This window comes from Podarcis gaigeae (assembly GCF_964106915.1).
Source record: "Podarcis gaigeae genome assembly, chromosome: 8".
In the NCBI taxonomy this organism is placed as follows: Eukaryota; Metazoa; Chordata; class Lepidosauria; order Squamata; family Lacertidae; genus Podarcis; species Podarcis gaigeae.
Genome location: NC_139684.1, coordinates 6,167,268 through 6,191,333, shown reverse-complemented (window position 1 = coordinate 6,191,333; position 24,066 = coordinate 6,167,268). Strand labels below are relative to the sequence as shown.

At 51.9% G+C, this 24,066-nt stretch overlaps 3 protein-coding genes across 8 annotated transcripts in view; 2 read left to right on the top strand and 1 right to left on the bottom strand.

Annotated features, from left to right (window-relative positions):
- The window catches only part of XPO7 (exportin 7), a 58,502-nt gene extending 54,049 nt beyond the window's left edge, over positions 1-4,453 (top strand). The window contains exons 26-28 of the mRNA XM_083753191.1: positions 1,138-1,236; positions 1,367-1,494; positions 2,995-4,453. Coding sequence (XP_083609317.1) covers positions 1,138-1,236; positions 1,367-1,494; positions 2,995-3,088 — 321 coding nt within the window. The 3' untranslated portion in view covers positions 3,089-4,453. The remainder of the gene's footprint in view (positions 1-1,137; positions 1,237-1,366; positions 1,495-2,994) is intronic.
- Positions 4,454-5,938: 1,485 nt separating this feature from the next.
- Positions 5,939-10,440, bottom strand: PBDC1 (polysaccharide biosynthesis domain containing 1). Its single transcript, XM_083753470.1, has 6 exons — positions 10,365-10,440; positions 10,181-10,246; positions 10,018-10,077; positions 7,479-7,619; positions 7,283-7,394; positions 5,939-6,340 (listed from the first exon to the last, which is right to left on the bottom strand). The coding sequence occupies exons 1-6, from the start codon at positions 10,398-10,400 to the stop codon at positions 6,222-6,224; spliced, it is 534 nt and encodes a 177-aa protein (XP_083609596.1). The 5' UTR covers positions 10,401-10,440; the 3' UTR covers positions 5,939-6,221.
- Positions 10,441-14,241: 3,801 nt separating this feature from the next.
- The window catches only part of DMTN (dematin actin binding protein), a 68,125-nt gene continuing 58,300 nt past the window's right edge, over positions 14,242-24,066 (top strand). For 2 of the 6 annotated variants that reach the window (XR_014567599.1, XM_083753374.1), the window contains exon 1: positions 15,093-15,255. The gene's annotated coding sequence lies outside the window, so the exon portion shown is untranslated. Of the gene's footprint in view, positions 15,256-16,393; positions 16,511-24,066 lie in introns of those variants that run through there. The other 4 variants (XM_083753372.1, XR_014567600.1, XM_083753373.1 and 1 more) reach the window with 4 other exon arrangements.

Sequence of the window (24,066 nt, the reverse complement as noted above, 5' to 3'; positions counted from 1 at the left end):
GAGAAGGCTCCCTGGAAAAGACCCTGATGTTGGGAAAGATGGAGGGCACAAGGAGAAGGGGACGAGATGGTTGGACAGTGTTCTCGAAGTGACCAACATGAGTTTGATCAAACTGCGGGAGGCAGTGGAAGTCAGGAGTGCCTAGAATGCTCTGGCCCATGGGGTCACGAAGAGTCGGACACGACTAAACATAACAAATCCCATTCTTTAGGCAAAATGACTCCCAGAGGGGCTTGCATACAATCCAAACAAGACAGTCCTTACCTACAGGTTTACAATCTTATTTTTAAAAAAAGTTCAGGAGCAGGGGGTGCCTGGTGGAGCTGGGCATCTAGCAAAGCAGATGGAACAAGCCTGGTTTCCTGTGTCTCCCACTGAGGCCATCTGGTGGAGAATGGCTGCCCCAGCAGTTGAGAGGAGAGGAGACCTGATGGAGCTGCCATCCTGTCATATCAGAGCTGACTATGCGTCTCAGTTCTCCTGAGCGAGAGGCCAGTTGGGAAGCACCTGCAACAAGATGCTAATTTGCAGCCTCCCTACTCATTCCTTTCAGTGCAAGCTTGAGAATTATTGTGTGGCTATCCTTGTGTGCACCTGCCAAGGCTGTTAAGGCTACTGGAGCCTGCGTCCCAGCCCAGCAAGGGTAGTTACTTAGCTGATGCCCATCATTACCTGTCATGCTCATCCAGGTCACACTGAACAGACTGTCTTCTGGTGTGCTTAGAGATGCACGTTACCATCAGTCAGAGTTAAGTTTCCTTGACTGCCTACAAGCAGAGATCATAGAATCATAGAGTTGGAAGAGACCACAAGGGCCATCGAGTCCAACCCCCTGCCAAGCAGGAAACACCACCAGAGCACTCCTGACATATGGTTGTCAAGCCTCTGCTTAAAGACCTCCAAAGAAGGAGACTCCACCACACTCCTTGGCAGCAAATTCCACTGTCGAACAGCTCTCACTGTCAGGAAGTTCCTCCTAATGTTTAGGTGGAATCTTCTTTCTTGTAGTTTGGAACCATTGCTGCAGCAGACCCTTCCCCCTTTAAATGGTTCCATTCAGTCATACATTAAAAAAAAAAAATTCCTGCGATCTCTGAAGAGTGTAACAGCTAGCTTGATTTTGCTCATTCCTTCTAGATGCTATCGACAGTGTTGAATATCATCATCTTTGAGGACTGCAGGAATCAGTGGTCCATGTCTCGGCCTCTGCTTGGTTTGATACTGCTCAATGAAAAGGTAAGGCACTTCTTAGAGAGTTGTTCAACGACTGGGACTCTTTAAAAGGAGTGCTCAGGAGATGCTGACTCCTGTCAGCACAGTCCCTTGGATAACTTAACCAGCATCCCCTCTTTTCTCCCCCTTCCAGTATTTCTCAGACCTACGGAACAGTATAGTGAACAGCCAGCCTCCAGAGAAGCAGCAAGCTATGCACCTCTGCTTTGAAAATCTAATGGAAGGCATAGAGCGTAATTTGCTCACCAAGAATCGCGATAGGTCAGTATCTCTCCTCTGCTGCAGAGAGCAGACTGCATAACAGCTGGGGATAGAAATCTCCCCTGAGGCTGCCAGCAACTCAGGGCCCTCCAGGAGCCATTGCGGGCATCAGGGGAGACTCTTTGCCTCCAGAGCTTCTCTCTGTAACGTTGCTCCTCTGGAAAACATATGAGGTCATGAGCTCCTTAAGAGCTGCTTGGAATTTGCTGGACAACACTAGTGACTCAGACACGGGGCGGATATTAGGAATGGGGAATGTTCACAGTAACTCTTATTTGAAGGCAGAAGCAAGTACCCTGTACTTGCAAGTATTTAAAACAGTCTTCCCCTCTGCCCCCATGTGCCCTTCTCATTAAGTCGTCCTGACATTTCCTAGTTACAGATAGGTAGCCGTGTTGGTCTGCCATAGTCAAAACAAAAAAAAAATTCCTTCCAGTAGTGTATCTGAAGAAGTGTGCATGCACACGAAAGCTCATACCAAGAACTGACTTAGTTGGTCTTTAAGGTGCTACTGGAAGGAATTTTTTTTTGTTCTGACATTTCCTAATTAGCAAGGCCCTGAGCAGAATATAATACTTTGCAAAGCCTGTTCTGCAGGCTAAAAGCAAGCATGCTTAACTGTCCTAAATAGATTATTTTAGGGAGGTGGGAGTGGAAAATAGGAAATGTCAGCAGCTTTTGGATGTCAGAAAGGAAATTGGTGCGGAAACGGTTCTTGAACAAAAGTAAGGGAGCGGACTTGGCTTTGGCCATTCCACCCCAACCATTAGGAATGTCTTCCCAACTTGAAGAGCAGTTCAGGGATGGGACAGCCTGCCTAGGGTGGCTGTGGAAACCCATTCCAAGAATATTTTGCAGGTACCAGTTGGCCCAGCTTCAGGGAATATGTGCACACAGCTGCTATCAGCCTAGCTTTCCAGCTGATTATTACAGAATTATTGTTCAAAACAGAGATTTTCAGAGAATGGAGATGTTAAAGCAAATTTAAGGGAAAGATCAGAGAGGGGTAGAACTTAATGGGAAGAGAGTCAGGGTTTAAAGAACCTGGCAAGAAACCAGGACACAAATGATGACCCCTGCAAGTCTTTACCAAACGCCCACTTGCCGTGCCTCAAGAAAGGGCTATACACTTTATTTTCATTTGCTTTTCTTAAAGTGCCTTAAATGAAGTTACCAATTCACATCCCTGCAGCAAAATCGAGAACTGTCCTTACACTTCACTGAGCAGCCTTCCAAGTGATTCTGAGAGTTCAGTTGTCAGTACAGATGGTGAATGTCTCGTGTGGGGGTTCCTCTCCCGGTCCCCATGCGTGTCGGCAGAGCACGTTTAAGTGCACCTCGCCCCATTCTGCCTTCTTCCAAGGCCCACACGTTGGCGATCGCATGTCCATTGGACATGCCTAAAATGATTGCTGCCTGTATTTAATAGGTTGACTAACATCTTGTGAGGGTGGATTTTTGCCCGCTTTCTAACCCAGCTTTGGCTTGCCTCCTTGGCAGGTTTACACAGAACCTGTCTGCATTCCGGCGGGAAGTAAATGACTCTATGAAGAACTCCGCCTATGGGGTAAACAGCAACGACATGATGAGCTGACATCTCGCGAGGAACCTCTCTCTGGCCCGGGCCGGGGAGGTTAACTTTTCCGATGGAAAGACAAAAGGGCATTTCTGATCCCTGCTGGTCCCTGGGGCTAGGCTGCAGGAGGAAGGGGTGTTTAAAAAAAAAAGTTCACCAGGGCAGAGGGGGCTCGTTTCCTTGGGGGGGGCGGAGCAAGGGGGAGACCAGCGTATTTCCCTGGGTGAATGTTGGAGAGGAACCCCAGCGTCCTGCCGCAGCCTGCCTTGTATAAACATGTACATTTTTTCATAACATTTTGAACAAGGTTTATATTGACTCAAGTTTAAAAAAAAAAAAGTGTGACTGAAATTTTTACAGAGTTTAGTGCACCAATGCTGAAGTGAGGGTTGTATGTGAGTGAGGAAGCTGTGTCTCCTGGCCGCCTGCCGTGTTCCTGGGCAAGGGGGTGTGAAAGTGCAGAGTTATATTTAGTAACCAGTGTAGAGAGAGAGGCACAAGAAGTGTAAAATTCCAAATGTATATTTTTCTTATACATCCCTTTTAACTTGCACCATCCTACCCCAATCTTCCTTCTCTCCTCCCCACCCCTTCTTGTTAGGAACTCAAAGCCATGCCATGCTCCATGCTGTTCCGTGAGTGTCCATCCCTTCTGCCCCATCAAACTGACACAGCTCTCTTCCCGCCTGGTCCCAGCTGGCCAGCCCAAGGAAGCCTGAGCTGCTCTGTCCATGCCTCGCCTCGCCTCCCCAGAACATTGCACCAGGCTTTTTCCCTCTGTGTGTGAACCTCCTTGTCTCTCAGCTGCTGGAAAATGCATAGAGAATCTGCTTCAAGGCCTGAGCTAGTTTCTCTCATCCCCAAAAGGCAGCCTCGGTGAACTGCCTTGCCTTGTAGAGCCTGGTCATGGGCTTCCTGAGGTCATCTCTGCTGCCTGTCTACAGTAGGGACTGTGGGGAGTGGGCACAGGCTTGTTACCAAGGCAAGCTCAGCATGACATGTAACAATTCCCCTTGAGAAAAGTCCATTATTGCCCCCCCCCCTCCAAAACAAATGCTGCACCAACATCAATGTTTTTCAATATTTAAATTTACTTAAGAGAAAATAATGGGGGGAAATGACCTGTTTGCATTGTACTTCCCCATTCTTCTCGCTGCTAGTTCTGTGCCCACCCAAGCCCAGCCCTAACCTGCCCTGGTTTCTCTTCCCAGATAGCACCTCCTCGGTTTTTATTCTTTTTCGTTCTTTCTCCTCTGGCGACTGTGTGTTGGGTCCTTTTTGCGTGAGCAGATTGCTGGATGACTTGTAAGGGTGTTTGCTGCATACAGTGTAAGCATTGTGGCTGCAAATAAACTTCAGTGGTTTCTACTGAGCTGTGTGGAACCAGGCCAGAGTGTTACTCTTGTGTGACGTTAAGTGACGATGGTGTGCAATGACCACGAGCCAACAGGCGGGTGCCTGGGAATAAGAGTGTAACTTCTTGCCAGCAGTAGGCAACCCTCTTAGCACCTGCTTGCTTCCTCATCCCTGCTGGAAAAATATAGCGGAGGAGCGAGAGGAGGGGACGGGAGGAGAGGTGACTGTACCATAACCATCTCTGAAAGTAGCCAGGTTAAAAGGATCTCACGTGCAGCATTTGCAAACACAGCACGGTTGCATCTTACATGCATTCAATCTGTGCAATTTCAACGACAGGCAGTCGAAGGCCGTCGATTGAAATCCTGTAACTTCAGGTGCAAGTGAAGCAGAGCGCTTAAAAGTTCTTTTTGCGCTGTGAAAACCCAGTGCAAAAAGCTTTTGAGCTCTCTGGATATCTTGGGAAGCAAAGCTCTCTAATGTGTGTGTGAGTTCTGGAAGCCCTGGGATGCTTGTGCAGGGGTGGCTTCAAAGGGCTTGAGTGCACACATTTCTGCATATACACAGAACCCGTGGAACCAAACCCCCACATAAGATGCAATTGTACGGTACAGGCTTGTTGCAGGGGCGGGACGACACTGGACTGCTTCTCCAAACTCCTTTTTTATGCTGCAGATTTCGATACTCTGATAAGTTAGAGGAGCTGCTAGAGGAATACTGTAGTAAACCTGATTTGTGGCTCTCCCCTGAACCCATTTTTATCTCCACAGCCAACCCTTCACATTCAGGGCTAGAGCAGATACACAATACAAAAGCTGCTATTCCAGTTTATTTACAATGCTGCTTTTAAGCCTCAACTGTCAATACCCACATTGAGGAAGCCTTTTTCTTTTTTTCTTTTTTTTCTTTTTCTTTTTCTGCTCAGGCACATGCAAAGGTGGGTGCCTCAGGTACATGACAGGCACACTCATTCTAGACCGGGGGCGGCAAGGTTTACCTCGCCTGGGCTGGTTCACTCCCGTGGAGATTGCTCTGTGGGCCGGATCGCGTCTGTGCAGACGCAATTTCCGTAGCTGCGGAAGTGAGTCCCTGCTTCGCGAGTTTAGCGCAGCGTGTGGGGACTCACTGAGCAGGCAGCTCAGTTCGGGGGCGGCTCGGGGGCCATATAAACTACCCCCACGGGCTGCTTCTGGCCTATGGGCCACAGGTTGCCAACCTCTGTTCTAGACGAAGCATAGAACAGCATACCAGCACCCTACAAGATTTTTTTGAGATCATTGGTGCCAATTTGCTTTTTGGGAAACATGACGGTATCCTACATAGTGTGGGTGAATATCCCTCTCAGGATACAGGGCAGCTTTGAGTGTGTGACTTTTAGCTTGGTAACCATATTTAACATGGTCGTTTGTGTTGATTACCTGTGATCATCCCACAGCTTTTAAGTTTGTTGTATTCTGCAAATCAGTGAGAGAGGGTACAAAAACCAGGGACCAATTAGGACTCACCTGCTGCTGATTTTCATTTAAGCTTTTAATGTTGAGTTCGTTTCCATAGTATTTGGACTCTTGACGTTATCAGAGTCTGTTGCTTTGGCTGAGCCCACAAATGCGTCACTGTTAATCCATTATTCAGATCATTTTGGCACCTTTAACAACATTCCAGCAGCAGCTGTGGCTCTTACACCTCTGCATTGAAACAGGAACAGTCTGCAGCTCGGCTACTAGAGTTGATGCTGGTGCAAAGCCATGATCCCTGTCCATTCTGAACGTGTTGCCCTTTCTGAGAGCAGAACGTCTCACCCGGAGCTAACCTCTTCTGCGGTTGAGCTGCCTTTCTTGGCACTGCTGTAGACCACACTGTTGTAGCCTTCTCGGTTACGGGCTATTTCAATGGCGAAGAATTGGATCCTGGTTGCTAGGAAGAGAACTTTGTTTAGAATCATAGAATCATAGAGCTGGAAGAGACCACAAGGGCCATCGAGTCCAACCCCCTGCCAAGCAGGAAACACCATCAGAGCACTCCTGACATATGGTTGTCAAGCCTCTGCTTAGAGACCTCCAAAGAAGGAGACTCCACCACACTCCTTGGCAGCAAATTCCACTGTCGAACAGCTCTTACTGTCAGGAAGTTCTTCCTAATGTTTAGGTGGAATCTTCTTTCTTGTAGTTTGGAACCATTGCTCCGTGTCCGCTTCTCTGGAGCAGCAGAAAACAACCTTTCTCCCTCCTCTATGTGGCATCCTTTTATATATTTGAACATGGATATCATATCACCCCTTAACCTCCTCTTCTCCAGGCTAAACATGCCCAGCTCCCTTAGCCGTTCCTCATAAGGCATTGTTTCCAGGCCTTTGACCATTTTGGTTGCCCTCCTCTGGACACGTTCCAGTTTGTCAGTGTCCTTCTTGAACTGTGGTGCCCCGAACTGGACACAGTACTCCAGGTGAGGTCTGACCAGAGCAGAATACAGTGGCACTATTACTTCCCTTGATCTAGATGCTATACTCCTATTGATGCAGCCCAGAATTGCATTGGCTTTTTTAGCTGCCACGTCACAGTCGTTTAGGAGGGGCATAACACTTAGGGATCTCACTCCAGTTTCCAACTAATACACCACACTTCCCCACAAAGGAAGTGTGGAACAAAGGACTGGGAGGGAGGGTGCATGTGCAGTGGGAGGGACCGTATTTTCCTTAATCAAGGATGCTCTTGGACTGACCAGCAAAGCCATTCTAGGCATCAGCCTCATGCAGGAGGTTGGACCAAATGGCTCATAGGATCCCTTCCAACTCCACAGCTATATGACTATGACCTGGCCAGAGGAAGCACAACTGAAAGCAGAAAAAAGTTACCTTACCAAATACTGTGTTCTCTTCTGTGTAACCTTTACTGCAATCCAGACGTAGAAGTGTGCCATAATTAAAGTCCTCAACTACTCCGTCAAACTGCAAGCAGAATGGACGCCATTTCTGTGGAGGAAGAGCATTCGGTTATTTCGTGCCCCGCAAGAGTCTCAAGAGCAATCAGCCTCAAGCCTCACGCCCAGCACAAACCTCTTTAGCAGGTTCAGATTTGAGATCCTCCGGGTTGAGCACATCAATCTTAAGATGGTTAAAGTCCTTCCTGAATTCAGTGTAGATCTGGTCGTCAGCTTTGGTAAGTTTCAGGAATTTGGGATCAACTGAAGAAATGAGCTACGCATGGGGAAAGTAGGCAAGGTTAAGTGGGAAGAACAGAAAACAGGATTGCTACCACCACTCTTTCATCCAGGCCGTCAAGTGACTGAAGCAAGCCTTCTGCACACCAGTTTTGTGGTGTAGGACTCAGTCAAAGCACCTACAAAACATGGTAGGAAAAGACTTCATGACAAGACCTCAGAGTCCAAGCGGCTGTGACAAATATGTGGCCAATCCTGCCAACTAACTGACACCAGAGTCATAAAATGCAGAAGCTGTGGGGCTAGGAAAGGGTTGTCCTGTATTGCTCCCAATGCCCTCTTGGGGTGGCTGGCAGCTTTATGCCCAAGGTGTCCAGAGCATGAAGGCTAAACCAGAAAAAAAAATATATACTCCCTTTCCTGCGGAAATGGGAGCTCTTGACCACAATGCGGAGGATGCCCCACCTACATGCTGCACATGTTTCTGTGGCCAGAGGAAGCTTATATAACAGTTCCTCAGCCATGAAACTCTGAGCTCCTTTGCTGAGCATCAATTAAGCCCTCAGAGAAGAGAGGAGATATTTTGCAACTGGATTCTATCTAACCCAATGGGAGGGAAACTGGTGATCAGATTAGTGGCTGGGATCCCAAGGCCAGCCAAAAACTAGCCCTCAATTTATACAATGAACCAGTCACTGCTGAAGATATTACCCAATGCTAGCTGAAAAGCCAGCAGAAACACCTGCTCCTGAACTACCTGGAGAGCACCGCTGTCATACAAATATCAACTGCCTGGATGTGGGGAATGCCCTCAAGTGTGTACACTGAATTAAAGGAGCCAAGCAAAGTGTGCTTTGCCGCAGGACTGGGACCTGGGAGACCAGGGTTCAAATCCCTGCTAGCCATGAAACTCACTGGGAAAGCTTGGGGGTGGGCAATCACTGCCTCTCAATCTAACTTACGTGGGGCTTAAACAAAGGGGGGGGGGAAGAACCATGAGCACCACTTTTGAGTTTCTTGGAAGAAAAAAAGGGTGGTTATAAATGCAATAAATAAGTGTGCTTGAGCACACACAGGCACTGTGTAGGCAGAAGCACAGCTGCACCCCGCCCCCAAATGCCTAAAACCTGCTCTAGGAAAGCAAATGGGACATTTTTGCCACTCTCCTGCTCCTTCCATTCCTCCACCTGGGAGCCTCCATGTCATCCTCCAGGGCTTGGAGGATGCACCTCTTTGCCTTCTCTTCTGACACTTGCTTATGTTTCTTTGGACTCACCTTGTTTTTATACTTGGAAGTTGCTTTTATACAGTGGTACCTCAGGTAAAGTACAGTGGTGCCTCGCAAGACGAAAATAATCCATTCCGCGAGTCTCTTCGTCTAGCGGTTTTTTCGTCTTGCGAAGCAACCCACTTAGCGGTTTAGCGGCTATTAAAGGCTTAGCGGCTAAAAGGCTATTAGCGGCTTAGAAAAGGGGGGGGAGCGAAAAAAATCGCAAGACTCGCAAGACGTTTTCATCTTGCGAAGCAAGCCCATAGGGAAATTCGTCTTGCAAAGCGCATCGAAAAACAGAAAACCCTTTTGTCTTGTGGGTTTTTCGTCTTGCGAGGCATTCGTCTTGCGGGGCACCACTGTACTTAATTCGTTCCGGAGGTCCATTCTTAACCTGAAACTGTTCTTAACCTGAAGCGCCACTTTAGCTAATGGGGCCTTCCGCTGCGCAATTTCTGTTCTCATCCTGAAGCAAAGTTCTTAACCAGAGATAATATTTCTGGGTTAGCGGAGTCTGTAACCTGAAGCGTCTGTAACTTGTGGTACCACTGTATTGTGTTTGAATCCACCCTGGGACCTTAGGGCAAATGGTGGTTAACAAATACAGTGGTACTTCGGGTTACAGACGCTTCAGATTACAGACTCTTTGTTGTTGTTTAGTCGTGTCCGCATCTTTGTGACCCCATAGACCAGAGCACGCCAGGCACTCCTGTCTCCCGCAGTTTGGTCAAACTCATGCTGGTAGCTTTGAGAACACTGTCCAACCATCTCGTCCTCTGTCGTCCCCTTCTCCTTGTGCCCTCCATCATACAGACTCTGCTAACCCAGAAATAGTACTCGGGTTAAGAAATTTGCTTCAGGATGAGAACAGAAATCGCGCGGCGGCAGCGGGAGGCTAAAGTGGTGCTTCAGGTTAAGAACAGTTTCAGGTTAAGAATGGACCCCCTGAATGAATGAATTAAGTATGTAATCAGAGATACCACTGTAAGACGAATTAATACTGGGCGGGGGCGACCAGATTGAGGGGCGATGCGGTGTCGGGTTCGTTGTCACCTCCAAAGGCAGGGCCGGCTCCCCCCCTCCTCCTGTGGCCTAGCAAGGCAGAGGGTCCCCCCCCGGCGGGGAGCCCCCCCCCATTGCCCCCCCCCCCGCCCATAGGACTCACGTTGAAGTAGACCTCGGCGTGCTGGTGGGCCTTCATGGCCCAGATCATCTCCACGGTGGGCTGCAAAGAGAGAGAGAGAGAAAGAGAGGAGGTCCCAGGCTGCTCCCCGTGTCCCCGCGAGGGTCCGGCCCGCCCCCCGCTCCCCACCCGGCCCCTGGCTCACGTCGTTCCCGTAGGCCTCGGCCGGCAGCGAGAGGGCAGCGGCTGCGGCGGCGGCTTCGTGGGCGCCCTGCAAGGTGGGAGAGAGAGAGAAGGAGAGCCGGTGAGGATGCGGGACGGGGGTGGGGGGGCGACGTCGCCGCCGCCATGGCAACCCGGCCGCCCCTTCCCCTCTTCCGCACGCTCACCAGCGCGGCCAGGCCGCCTCCTGCGGGCGCCGCCATCTTGGTCGCGGGGCGGGGCTAGGCGCCGGGGGAAGGGGCGGGGCCCTGGACGCGGGGCGGGGCTTGGCTCCTGGCGGCTGAGCGGGGCAGAGAACTGAGAGCGGCCAGGGCGAGGAGAGGGGCGAGCGGGGTTTGCGGGATCCTGAGGAATCCCTCGCCTTTTGTTTCAAGGGCGCCCCCCCCCCACCTTCAGGCGGTCCAGACGCATCTCTGGATTCGTGGCCGAAGATGGGCTCACCCCTCCGTCTCTCGTTTCCTTTTTTTATTCGAAACAAAAAAAAAATTCCTTCCAGTAGCACCTTAAAGACCAACTAAGTTAGTTCTTGGTATGAGCTTTCGTGTGCATGCACACTTCTTCAGATACACAAGTGTGCATGCACACGAAAGCTCATACCAAGAACTAACTTAGTTGGTCTTTAAGGTGCTACTGGAAGGAACCTTTTATTATTATTATTAACATACAAAACACATACATATACATTTACACAATACACGTACACAACACACTGATTTTCATAACATAAAACATCCCACATTATATAATACCTACCTATACTGTACATAACTGAATGTTGGAACAAGGTGTTCGCTAAGATCTCTTTGATACCCAAACAAATTATTGTTCCATCTTTGCACCTGGCTCTTTTGAACCTGTCTGTGGAAACCGGGGGGGAAAATGGACAGGGCGGGGGAAAGGGACACGGGTGGCGCTGTGGGAAAAACCTCAGTGCCTAGGGCTTGCCGATCGTATGGTCGGCGGTTCGAATCCCCACGGCGGGGTGAGCTCCCGTCTTTCGGTCCCAGCTCCTGCCCACCTAGCAGTTCGAAAGCACATCAAAGTGCAAGTAGATAAATAGGTACCGCTTTATAGCGGGAAGGTAAACGGCGTTTCCGTGCGCTGCACTGGTGCCGCCTCGCCAGAGTAGCTTCGTCACGCTGGCCACGTGACCCGGAAGTGTCTGCGGACAGCGCTGGCCCCCGGCCTCTTAAGTGAGATGGGCGCACAACCCTAGAGTCGGACACGACTGGCCCGTACTGGCAGGGGTACCTTTACCTTTACCTTTATGGAAACTGAGGGACGTGGGTGGCGCTGTGGGTTAAACCACAGAGCCTAGGACTTGCCGATCCCCGCGACAGGGTGAGCTCCCGTTGCTCACTGCCAACCTTGCAGTTCGAAAGCACGTCAAAGTGCAAGTAGATCAATAGGTACCACTCTGGCGGGAAGGTAAACGGTATTTCTGTGCGCTGCTCTGGTTCGCCAGAAGCGGCTTTGTCATGCTGGCCACATGACCCGGAAGCTGTCTGCAGACAAACACGGGCCCCCCTCGGCCTGCAAAGCGAGATGAGCGCCGCAACCCCAGTCATCTGCAACTGGACTTAATGGTCAAGGGTCCCCTTACCTTTACCTACGTATACTATACATATCAACGTACCTACACCCCTACCCCATACGGACACCCACCAAGTGACTTGACTTCCAGCCGTTCTTGTCACGCTACTTTATTTTTCCAACTAGCTTAAACACATTTCATTATTTCTTTAATCTCTTCTTTTATCTTTACTCTCAATCTAATCATTTTCTGGATTCACTCAGTATCTGTCAGAAGTTCTGCTTTTTCCACATAATTTTTGATGTATTCCTTAAAGATAGCCCACTCCTTATTCACTTTTTGTACCATATCTCCTCTTATCCGTCTCTCGTTTCCAATGGCATTTCAATGGCTGCTTTTGTCCAGTTTTATTCAACATCTGCGCTCTGTTCTCTGGGAAGGGTTCCTGCATTTCACGGGGTGGACTAGATGGCCCTTGGGATTCCTCCTAGCTTGCAGTTCTATGATTCTTCGCTCTGTGCAACAGGCAGCACAACTCCCGGGCAGCCAGCTCTTTCTCTTGCAAGCAGCGTGCTCCTTATATTGTATTTTTCCTGTATTACAACCGGTATTCTAAAGTATTCAAACGATAAGAAATAAAATTAAAAGCAAAAATTAAAAAGCACACCACATCTTGCACAGTGGTGCTAAGACCCTGAGCAGTTTTCATGCGGTCCATGGGGGTAGTTTGGGAACCACTGATTTATGGCAAGTGCAGAGTGTGAGTTTTGTGGCTACAGAGCTCTTCTGCTGGGACAGAATTGGGTGGCCTCCTGACCCTGCAAGTCACTTGAGAGAGACCCGCCCTTGTTGGCTGGGCCTGAAGGGAATTGTGCACCAGTAACAGTTGGAGGGACAAACCTAGACAGCATCTTAAAAAGCAGAGACATCACCTTGCCAACAAAGGTCTGTCTAATTAAAGCTCTGGTTTTCCCAGTAGTGATGTATGGAAGTGAGAGCTGGACCATAAAGAAGGCTGATCGCCGAAGAATTGATGCTTTTGAATTATGGTGCTGGAGGAGACTCTTGAGAGTCCCATAGACTGCAAGAAGATCAAACCTCTCCATTCTGAAGGAAATCAGCCCCTGAGTGCTCACTGGAAGGACAGATCCTGAAGCTGAGGCTCCAATACTTTGGCCACCTCATGAGAAGAGAAGACCCCCTGGAAAAGACCCTGATGTTGGGAAAGAAGGGGATGGCAGAGGACAAGATGGTTGGACAGTGTTCTCGAAGCGACTAAACTGAGTTTGACCAAACTGCGGGAGGCAGTGGAAGACAGGAGTGCCTGGCGTGCTCTGGTCCAGGGGGTCACGAAGAGTAGGACATGACTAAATGACTAAACAACAACAACAACACTTAGAGGGCGAGGTACAGAGATGCTGCTGCGGCAGCCCCTCCAACCCCAGAGCAACGGGCCACAAGCCTTCTGCTATGCAGGCAAGAGCTTCAAGTTGTGGGCCACCTCCCTTTTCTTGCTACACCTGGAGGTATAGTTGAGAACAGGGGGCAGTTGGATGCCTCCCGGAAGCTCAGCAGCAGGGGAGAAGTCTTCTGCAGCTTCTGTTCTCTAGCTGGTGATATTCAGTGGTAGACTGCCTCTGATGCTGGAGGTTCCATATAGACATCCTGACTGGTTGCCTTTGGTAGCCTCCTCCTCCTCCTCGCATTCGTCCAGTCCCCTTTGATAGCCATCTAAGCCGCTAGCCACCATCCCGTCTTGTGTCAGTGAGTTCCAAAAGTTCAGCTACATTGGCAAAGAAAAAGCGCTTTACATGCGTTGTTAATAATAATAATAATAATTATAATAATAAATTTTATTTATACCCCACCCTCCCCAGCCAAAGCCGGGCTCAGGGCGGCTAACAACCAATAATAAAAACAAGTTGAATGAATACAACTTAAAAACAAGATTAAAATACAGTACAACATTAAAACATTAAAATTCCTTCTAACACTGTGACACCAGATGGCGCCGTGAAGTTTCGTTTTTGCTAACCTGATTTCTCATACAAAGTTTAAAACACGTTTAACTAAAACATTTCTTTGATGTGTCTTGATCCTGAATACCTGCAGTTTCTATCTAACATGACAGCGAAAGGGGGAGACTTGCTACCTCTGTACTGCACATGCCTTTATCGTATCTTCTGTCATGAGTTCCTTGGAGAAAACGGTGGCAGCATGCAAATATTGTAGTAGTATTTGTGATGATGAAGATGCACCTGAAATAAAAGTCATTGGCTGCCCTACCATCTGTAGGCCCCAGAGGGCCCCTGAGCACTGCAGTTCTGCCCGCTGCCTGCTGATGACGGCTGCTGCTGCTGCTGCGTTGTGCCCGTTTACGCAGCAGGCTCTTTGCAAGGAGGGGATGCGGGGGGGGGGGGCATCTTGGCCAGGGATGAAAGCGGCCCACCGCTTCTGCCAGAACCTCCCGTCGCCTTATAACGGTACGCTAATGAGCCCCATGAGGCAACGTGGGGGTCAAACCACCCCAAAACATCGAGGGGCTTGAGGCTGAAACTCCGAGCTGCACGGAGACAATCAGGCTAATTCAAAGGACGCGAAATTCCCCGGAGAGGCGCCGGCCAGCCTCCTTCGGATCAGCAGGCGCTGGCGACCCCCCTGCGCTGCCCCCCGACTCTTCCAGGGGAGGGCTTGCTCCCAGTGGGGGGTGCGATCAGCCTGCCCGCCCCCCCACGGGCCAGGCCCGTCCATCTTGCCACGCAGGGCGGCTCCAACAGCAAGCAACGTCCTCGGGGCGGGTGGCTGCGGGTGCGCCGGAGCTGCCCCGGCGGCGCGCCCTGCCGGGGATGCCAAGAAGCCCCCGAGCAAAAGGAGGGAGACGCTTCCACCGCCCCCTTTCCCTCGTCCTGGCTGGGGGGCAGGCCAGTCGAGCTCAATGGCGAGTTAATCCTTCCGCTCACGGAACGTGCGCCCTCCCCGGTCTAAAGACCATCCGAAAGGGGCATGGAGAAGGACGAGACGGGGCTGGGCTTGGCGGGGGTCAGGTGTGCCTCCAGGCAGACCCTCCTCTCCCCTCTGCGTTATGGCAGATCGCCAGCTCCGATCCTGCCCGGGATCCGGGCGCCCCGAGCTGCCATCACCCAGCTCCAAGGTGCCGGGCGCGCACGCAGGCGCCGGGGCCGGGGCCGGGCTCCAGGGATGGTCCCGCTGGGGAGGCGCCTTTGGTGGAGGCTGGGCGCTGTCCGGCCGGCCCCCGCGGCCCCCCAGGACGTCTGCCCGGCGAGAGGAGGGGGCTGCCGCTCGCTCGCTCGCCTCTTCCCCCGCCTTGCGCAGCGGCAGCAGCGGCTGCTCCTCCTCCCCACGCGGGTTGCTGCGGGAGGCGGCCGGGCGGTCGCGCTGGCAACGCGCAGCGCCAGGCGAGAGATGCGGGAGGCAGCAGCAGCAGCAACGAGGATGGCGCCGCCGCCGCCGCCGGGAAGGACCAGCGCCCCGCCCGCCGCCGGGCCCGCGTCGCGCCTCTGAAGGTAGGCGAACGGCTCCAAGGGCGGGCAGAGGCCGGCGGGCCAGGCGCGGCGCAGGTGGGGCGGCCGGCTGGGCCCGAGCTCTGCCCGGCTCCAGAGGACGCCAATTGCTGCCTGGCAGGGCGAGGCTGCGCCACCGCCCCGGCCAAGGGCATCCAAACGCCTGACACCGGGGCGAGGCGCTAGGGCGCGCCCTGGCCTTTGGCTCCCGGTACCCGGAGCTCCCGGCAGGAGCAGCTCCACGTCCAGGGGAAGCCGAGGCTGCCCGCCGGCCCTGCTGCTTTGCGCGGGGGGGGGGGTTGCATGGGACCCCCCCAGGACTGGAGTCGCGTGGAATAGGGCTATGGAAATGGAATCCATCCCGGCTGGGTCGCCGGCTGCTTCCTCGTAGGGGCGCTCGGAGAAGCCCTTTCCGGGAGGGTCTGTCCAGCTTGGACTGAAGTCCCCTCCCCCGCCTCGGGCCTTTTAAATGGGGGTCTTCCATGGTCCGTCCCGTCCCCTAGCTGCCCGCCCTCCACCTGGCCTGGTGGTCTTTGTAGGATGGAGAAGCCCCTCGGGGATGAAGAGAGACCCTGCAGAGGCAACAGCCCGGGGAAGGGGCAGAGCGCGAGCTGCGTGTAGCTGCGAAAGCAGTTGCATGGAGTAGGGGGAGGGCAGGGGGAGCTTCATTCAATCTACCTGGGCGAGGGAGCGCAGGAGTGCGCGGGCAGGGCTGGCCTCGAAGGCGGGGGCTCCAAGCCCCTCTTCTGGGGGGGGGGGATTGAAGCACCTTTGGGCTCGGGGTGGGGAAGGTGTCACAATGACTGCCAGCTCGTGGAGATGCGGTGGAGGCAGATAAGTCATGGCCTGGAGGGCGTCAACCTCCGAAACAGGTGCAACGCTGCACCTGTTGGGCGCCCGTCAAAGACAGGGGCGGTATGTGCGGGGCTGAGGCGGGGGTCCAAACCCAGCGCGGGCTGGCAGCTCTAGAGCCTCCCCAGCTAGGCGAGGCAAGTGCAGGGCCTGATCCTCCGGCCCAGAGGCAGCCCGGCCCCTGGCGGCCCCCGTCTCTCCCCGCAGGCCTCCTCCTCCAGCCGGGCGCGGCCCGCTGGTGCTTCGTCACGACGCTCCGCTCGCTGGCTGGCTGCTTCCCCGGCGGCGGCGGGCGGAGGCTCCCAGGCACACAACGCGCGCGCCCTCGGAGCGGCAGCCTTCGGCGTCGGGTGCTCGGCGCTGCCCGCGCAGTCCCCGCAAGCAGCAGCCTCGCTCGCCCGGCCTGGTAAGTGGCGACTTTCTGCGGAGGCAGTTGGGGGTACACCTGTTGGGTTTTTGTCTGTCGTAGACCTCTCGAAGACAGAGCGGGGGGGCAAATAAGCCAGTCCGGCCTGAGCCCCCTTCCCCCCCCAAGCTAGCTAGGAATCTCTCCTTCCTTTCGTTGCATCTACTGCGTAATTAGACTAATTTTGGCGACCGTCGAGCGGTAGGCGGCTTGGGAAGCGTCGCCCAGGCCGGGCCGAGCGCTGAGCTGCTCTTTTGGGGGGTGAGCTCCGTAAGGCACCCCCCGGCAGTCTCTGCCTTGTTGTTCCTCACAGCCAGGGAAGGGCGAGGCCAAGAGCGCCAGTCTCGGCGTCTAACCAACCAGATTAAGCAGGGTTGCCAACTTTTTCCCGGCGCGGCTCCTGTGCCACATGTCGAGCTGGAACTGCACGCACGAACACAGATGCCGGGATGGCTGTCGGGACTCCGGGGGATAGGAAGCGCTGCTTGACGGAGTGAATCGGGCTCCGTCGGGCTGTTGTTAAAGGCACGGGAGTGCGGCCAAGAAAAGTTGGCAGCTGAGTATCCGAGGGAGGGTCGTCCGCTGGGGTTCGCCAGGGTACAAATTTGGCTCCGGCGACCTTTTCCAAGTTCCTGTCCGAGTCTCCTCGAGAGGACTGGCCTCAATCCCGTCCAGCGCCCTCCGTGAGGTGGGCCTCCTCCCTCCTCCCTGGTAAGAAGGGATCGGGAGCAGCCGAGCTAACGGCTGGCAGGTCAGCCTCTCCCGGACTGGACGTGCCCGGGGGTCCCCCGAGAGTTGACTAGAGCTCCGACGGGCGTGGAAGCCTCCGGCGTCTAAAGTTTGAAAAGGAGCTTTTATTGGCGCGGGAGCCGCCGAGCGCGTCAGTCGCCTTGCAAAGCCTCCCTCGACGGCTGCGGCGCCTTCGGCCGCCCCTGCCAGCGTTGCCCTCCGCGGTTTGCAAGAGGCGATCCCCGGGGGCGATTCCGGAGCGGGACCACACACACCGCTGCACCCGCCTCCCCTCCCCGGCGCGCAAACCGCGTGACTGGGACGCGGGGTCGTGAATATCCGAGTTGCCTCGTGGAAATTAAAGTCTTCCACGTATCTGCCCCACTCGTCGTTCTTCCTTTATTTTCAGGGGAGGAGCGGTGCAAAAGGCCCCCGTTTTGTCCCCAACATGAGATCCCTACCTGCAACTCTGACAGAGCTTTGGCTGCCAGTCAGTGTGGGCTGTATGTGGCTAGGTGGGCCATTGACAGTGGCTAGCGTGGGGGGTGCACCGGGCGCAACATCTGGGGGATAGGGTTAGGGGGCGCAAATCCACGGGTTTAGGGGGCGCAAATCCATGGTTTACGGGGTGCAAATTACTTGCCTTGCCCCGGGTGCTGACAACCCATGCTACGCCACTGGCCATTGATCTGACTGCCCAAGGCAACTTCTGGTGCGCCCCTGTGGCTCTAAACCCCGCCCGCCAAGCTCAGGAGCTCCTTTGTTAGAACCACAAACAGTGCAAGGAAGAAAAAGAGGGGCGCCAAGGGGGTGGGAAGGAAGCCCCGGATGTTTTGAGGCTGGGAGGGCGGGACAGAGGAAGCAAACTCCGCTTAGCCCACCTGGGCCAGCCTGATACTATCCTGCTGAATCGGGGACCCAGATCCTGGAAATGGGCTGTAGAGCAGCAGCAGAGGCCTCTAGGTCCTTTTTCCTGCTCCAGACTGAATATCCCACCTGCTCTTTGGTGCGGGGAATTGTCAAGGGGGACAAAGCCGAGGGGGTTGGACTAGATGACCCATTGGGTCCCTTCCAACTCCACAGTTCTGTGAATCTGTGATTCTGTGTCCTTGGCTGTGATTAAAAGAGAGAAAGAGTGGCAAGCAAGGCCCCACTCATGGTCCGCTGAGGGGCATCCTGATTGCCACACTAGGGAAGCAATTTTATGATGGGGGGTGGGGATACTCCATCAAGGGCTCTTAGATGGAAGCCTCCCTCGAAAAACAGATTGCCGTGACATGAGATCCTCTTTAGTACCGAAGAAGGGTCCTGCCCAGTGGGACAGGAAGGCGTGGGTGTCCATAGCCCGCTCCCCCACCCTACTGGAGGTAGAGCATAGCCATCATGCCTAGTGGTCATCTCCCGCCTTCTCCTCCACAAATCTGCCTAAATTCTCTTTAAGGTCAGCCAAGCTGGAAGCCATCATGGCGTCATTGGTTGTGGGAGCAAATTCCTTAGTTTGTGCTGAGTGGGGAAAGTCCTGAGCCTTGCAACATTCTGCTTCCTTGGGTTCCCCCCATTTCTTTCTTTTTTAAAAAATAATATTTATTAAAGTTTTAAAGGTTACAAAAAGAAAAAGAAAAAACAGCAAGTTAAACACAAACTTAACAACACGTCACAATAAGAAAAAAAGAGAATAGAAAAAAGAAAATAATAATTATAAAAAAATAGAAAAATAGAAACAATTTAAAAAAAAACCACAACAAACCTTCCCATAACTTATCTTTCATTTGCTTGTTTCCTTGACCTCCTCACACCTCCCTTTTTTGTATTCTAGTTCGGTTAGCTATTTCAGCAAATCCTTTTCATCCTTCCCAATTTTTATCCTATAATTTATCTTAATATAATGCAACTTTACCTTTCCTCCTTTCATCCATTAACAGTCTATTTTTACTTAGTCCTTTATAATATTTCTGCTAAAGCCACATAACTTCATTTCAGCCTCCTTCTAACATTCCTTAATTTGACAATGTTTCTGTAAATAGTCTTTAAATTTCTTCCAATCTTCTTCCACCGACTCTTCTCCCTGGTCTCGGATTCTGCCGGTCATTTCCGCCAGTTCCATGTAGTCCATCACCTTCATCTGCCATTCTTCCTGGGTGGGTAGATCTTGTGTCTTCCAGTACTTCACAATAAGTATTCTTGCTGCTGTTGTAGCATACATAAAGAAAGTTCTATCCTTCTTAGGCACCAATTGGCCGACCATGCCCAGGAGAAAGGCCTCTGGTTTCTTCAGAAAAGTGTATTTAAATACCTTTTTCATTTCATTGTAGATCATTTCCCAGAAAGCCTTAATCCTTGGGCATGTCCAGGGTTCCCCCCATATCTAAGCAATTCTTGTGCCGCTGCCAAGTGACTCTCTAACAGCCACAGAAGACCACTCCTCTTCTTTCCAACTTTTTCCTTCAGCAGTATCTACTCTTGGGGGGTGGGGAGGAGAGGTAATCACTGTCATCACCGCATGGCAAGGGGGCCGCAGGTGGGGGAAGACTCACAGTCTTTATGGGGTGCCAGTGGAAGACCTCAGGGGTGCCATTTCACACCAGCGCAACACTAGATCTGTTTGGCGGCCACCCTTATCCCCATGTTTACTGACAAAAAGAAGAGTTTGGATTTGATATCCTGCTTTATCACTGGTGGCGCTGTGGGTTAAAACCACAGAGCCTAGGGCTTGCCGATCAGAAGGCCAGCGGTTCGAATCCCCGCTATGGGGTGAGCTCCCGTTGCTCGGTCCCTGCTCCTGCCAACCTAGTAGTTCAAAAGCACATCAAAGTGCAAGTAGATAAATAGGTACTGCTCCGGTGGGAAGGTAAATGGCGTTTCTGTGCGCTGCTCTGGTTCGCCAGAAGCGGCTTAGTCATGCTGGCCACATGACCCGGAAGCTGTATGCCGGCTCCCTCGGCCAATAAAGCAAGATGAGCACCGCAACCCCAGAGTCGGCCACGACTGGACCCAATGGTCAGGGGTCCCTTTACCTTTAAGGAGTCTCAAAGCAGCTAACCATCTCCTTTCCCTTCCTCCCCCACAACAAACACTTTCTGAGGTGAGTGGGGCTGAGAGGGGCCCAAGGTCACCCAGCAGTTGCAGGTGGAGGAGCGGGGAAGCAAACCCAGTTCACCAGATTATGGGTCCACCGCTCTTAACCACTACACCGGACTGGCTCCTTTGGAAACTCCTTTGGAAGGAAAAGATTGTTGGAGGCAGCAGGAGTGCCTGTTTGACCCCGTGACCATGGGTGCCCGAGGCAGTGGGTGCCATGTAGTGTACATGGCCCTGGCACCAAACATTGTGGGTGCCCAGCCCCTTCATGGGAAATTTTGTGAGTGCTCGGGCATCCAGGGCCCCAGGGAGTTGGCACCTAAGGGAGGCAGCAGTGCTTCTGTCTACCAGTTGCTGGAAACCACAGGATGGAAGAAGGATCTTGTGCTTGGGTCTTGCTGCTTGTGGTCTTCGCAGAAGGGGTATCTCTTTGCCTACTGTGAAAACTGGATGCTGCCCTAGGTGGGCCATTGACCTCATCCATCAGGCTCTTCTTACGTTCTGTGTTACATTTGGGGCTTCTGGGTGGAAGGTGACTAACATGGGATGCAGATAATTCATCCAGCCTCTCTGCAATTTCCTTTTCATCCTTTAGCACACCTTCCCCTCCCCATGCCATCTAATGGCCCAACTCCATCCCTAGTTGTTCCGCCTGGCCTTTGGCTTGGAATCAATTTGATTCCCTCCCCCTCTTTCCTTTTTCCTTTCTCCTTCTGTGTTGGAACTCCTATTTGGGGACTTTTTTCTGGCTTTTTTCTGGCCCACGTGGGACCAGTCTGGATAGTTAACCTTGGTGAAGACTTGACGTTCTTATCCCCAGAAAGGTTTTTGATCGAGTTTTTCCACTGAAATGAGGCTGCATTTTAATGATTGAATGTTGTATTTTAATCTTGTTTTTTAAGCTGTATTTCGATCAATTGTTTTTATATTTGGTGTTAGCCACCTGGAGGCTTGGGAGGGCGGGGTATAAATAAAATTTATTATTATTATTATTAGTTGGTCCCCTGGTGTTAATGCGCCTGGCAGTTTGTTTCCATGTTGGTCTTGGTGTTTGTTTACTTTGGTGAGAGATGCTCTTCTTTCTAAACGCCTTGAGCTTTCCAGCTACTTGTTCCTGGAGCCCATGCTGCAGTCCATGCTCAGTGCGAGCTGGGAGGTTTCCTGTGTTTCTCCTGGCAAAGGAAAGGGATATTTTACAAGCCATCTGCACTTTGGAGAGCAGCTCCCTCCTGGGGCTGAGGGTAAGGCCCAAATGCCCGAGGAGATTAGCTGTCTGGCACCAGTGAGAGGGAGGGATTTGGGTGGCGCTGTGGCTTAAACCACAGAGCCTAGGACTTGCCAATCAGAAGATTGGTGGTTCAAATCCCCACGATGGGGTGAGCTCCCGTTGCTCGGTCCCTGCTCCTGTCAACCTAGCAGTTCAAAAGCACGTCAAAGTGCAAGTTGATAAATAGGTACCACTCAGGCAGGAAGGTAAATGGCGTTTCTGTGCGCTGCTCTGGTTCGCCAGAAGTGGCTTAGTCATGCTGGCCACATGACCTGGAAGCTGTACGCCGGCTCCCTCGGGCCATAAAGCGAGATGAGCGCCACAACCCCTGAGTCGGCCACGACTGGACCTAACGGTCAGGGGTCGGTCCCTTTACCTTTACAAGTGAGAGGGGAAAGAATAGAAGGAGATGCTTCATGCTGAATTGGACAAAGAGGCTGAGAGCCAGAAGGGAGCAGGGCAATGTCCCCAAAGATGCCTGTCCCAGCTGCTGAAGAATCATAGAAATGTAGAGTTGGAAGGGACCCAAATAATACCTGATGAAAGGGGGGACTTTCAAAGGGGGGGATTAAGATGGACATGAAAGTTGCTTGGGGGTCTCCAGGAAAAATGGGCTGGGGTGGGGAGAGAGGAGGAAGAGAGAATCGGGTAGGAGGCAGAGAAAGCTGAACGGAATCGTGTCCCCCTTTGGGATATCAACCACGTGGTCATTTTGGTATGCAGTTCATGAGTTGTAAGAATGTTTGCCACACATTTTGAATGAAGCGAAAGCAAATTCCTCTTGACACAGGCAATCCTGTTAAATTAAAATCAGCTTAGCTGTGAGACGAACTGCGAGATCTAGACCTCCAGATTGTTGCGATGGACAGGGGCGCGCTTTTTTGTGTGAGTTGCCCCTCCGGTGATGAGGCAGCTGTGACTCATTTACATGTCCGAACAAGCGGCAGCTGTCCATCTCCGGGGTGCAGGTTAGGCTACCGCGGTGCGAGGAGCTGTCCTTGAAGGCTGATCAGAGGCTTCCACTAGTGTGTGTTCTTCAGTCTGTCTCCTGATAGCATTGGGTTGTGGGGTTCTGCTACTCTTGTGCTGCAGTGTCCTGGCTGGCTCACACTTCAAAGGTTCAGTGTTAATGATAAAGAACAACCACTTGTGGACCAAGGCTATAAAAACTGGCTCCTGTCCTCCTGTCCTATTTCTCCAGTCTGCTGAGAGCCCCCTTCTATTCATTTTGCCCCATCCACATAGTGGACCCATCAGACGTTCTGGCAATTTTGGAACTCCTCTGTCAAAGCATTCGTAGGAAGCAACATAACACCTGGCATTTGGTGCCCAGTGCTGGAATGGGTGTGATCCTAATTGGAGATGGTATGGATTTGGCATGTGTGTTTTATTCTGTTCTTTTTAATGAATTTTATGGCCTAGCCCCAATTTTCAGGATGTAATTTATTTATTTATCTCATGAAATGTGTAGACCGTTTGGTTGTAAAACACACACACACACACACACACACACACACACACACTTCAAAGTGTTTACAGAAAGATAAAATAATAAAACTTTCCATAAGAAGAATTAACAACAATAATTTAAAACTTTGAGAAAGTTAAATTAAATATAGACTAAAAACAGATTAAAACTCTCATCAACTTGCTAAACGTCTGGACAGACTTGTCCAAAAAAAATGTTTTCAGCAGGTGCCCAAAAGAGTGCAGGGAACGTCAATGGGCTTTATGTCAATGGGAAGGGAATTCTGACGTGTAGATGCTGTCGCACTGAAAGACCAGGTTCTTACAAATGCAGAAAAGGTTTGATGTGGCACGTGTAGCAGTGCCAGTTCTGCTTATCAAACCAGTACATTCAGGATGTCACTGAATGTACCTCCTCTGAGGAGACCTGTGGAGCCTCCACACCATCATAGAGGCAGTCTACCTTCAAGTTCTACTTAGCTGGGACAGGTGGCCATTGGCCTCAAGCCCTGGCTCTGAGTTTCTCAGGTGTATCCAGCTGGCCACTCTTGGCAACACAGAACGCTGGAGCTCTGAAGATGCTCTTGTGGACCTTTAGGAGGTGGGTCTAGTCCAGATTGGTCAATTATGTTCTTATATTTATATCTCGCCTTCCTGTGGTGTAGTGGTTAAGAGCGGTAGTCTCGTAATCTGGGGAACCGGGTTCGCGTCTCCGCTCCTCCACATGCAGCTGCTAGGTGACTTTGGGCCAGTCACACTTCTTTGAAGTCTCTCAGCCCCACTCACCTCACAGAGTGTTTGTTGTGGGGGAGGAAGGGAAAGGAGAATGTTAGCCGCTTTGAGACTCCTGAAGGGGAGTGAAAGCGGGATATCAAATCCAAACTCTTCTTCTTCTTCCATCATGGAACCCAAGGAGGCATGGATGAGGCATTCTCAGGTGGTCTCAACCAGGCACTGGCCAGACCTGCCTACCTTCAGCAAAGTAGATACCTGCAGACCAAACCCCTGGGAATTA

What these genes read in the sequence shown, in the direction of transcription:
- PBDC1 (XM_083753470.1), bottom strand. Translation starts at nt 10,400, where the DNA reads ATGGCGGCGCCCGCAGGAGGCGGCCTGGCCGCGCTG. An exon ending in AATCTGAACCTGCTAAAGAG is followed by an intron (nt 7,395 to 7,478) that starts GTTTGTGCTGGG and finishes CTTCCTCCACAG; the next exon opens with AAATGGCGTCCATTCTGCTT. An exon ending in AGAAGAGAACACAGTATTTG is followed by an intron (nt 6,341 to 7,282) that starts GTAAGGTAACTT and finishes TTCTCTTCCTAG; the next exon opens with CAACCAGGATCCAATTCTTC.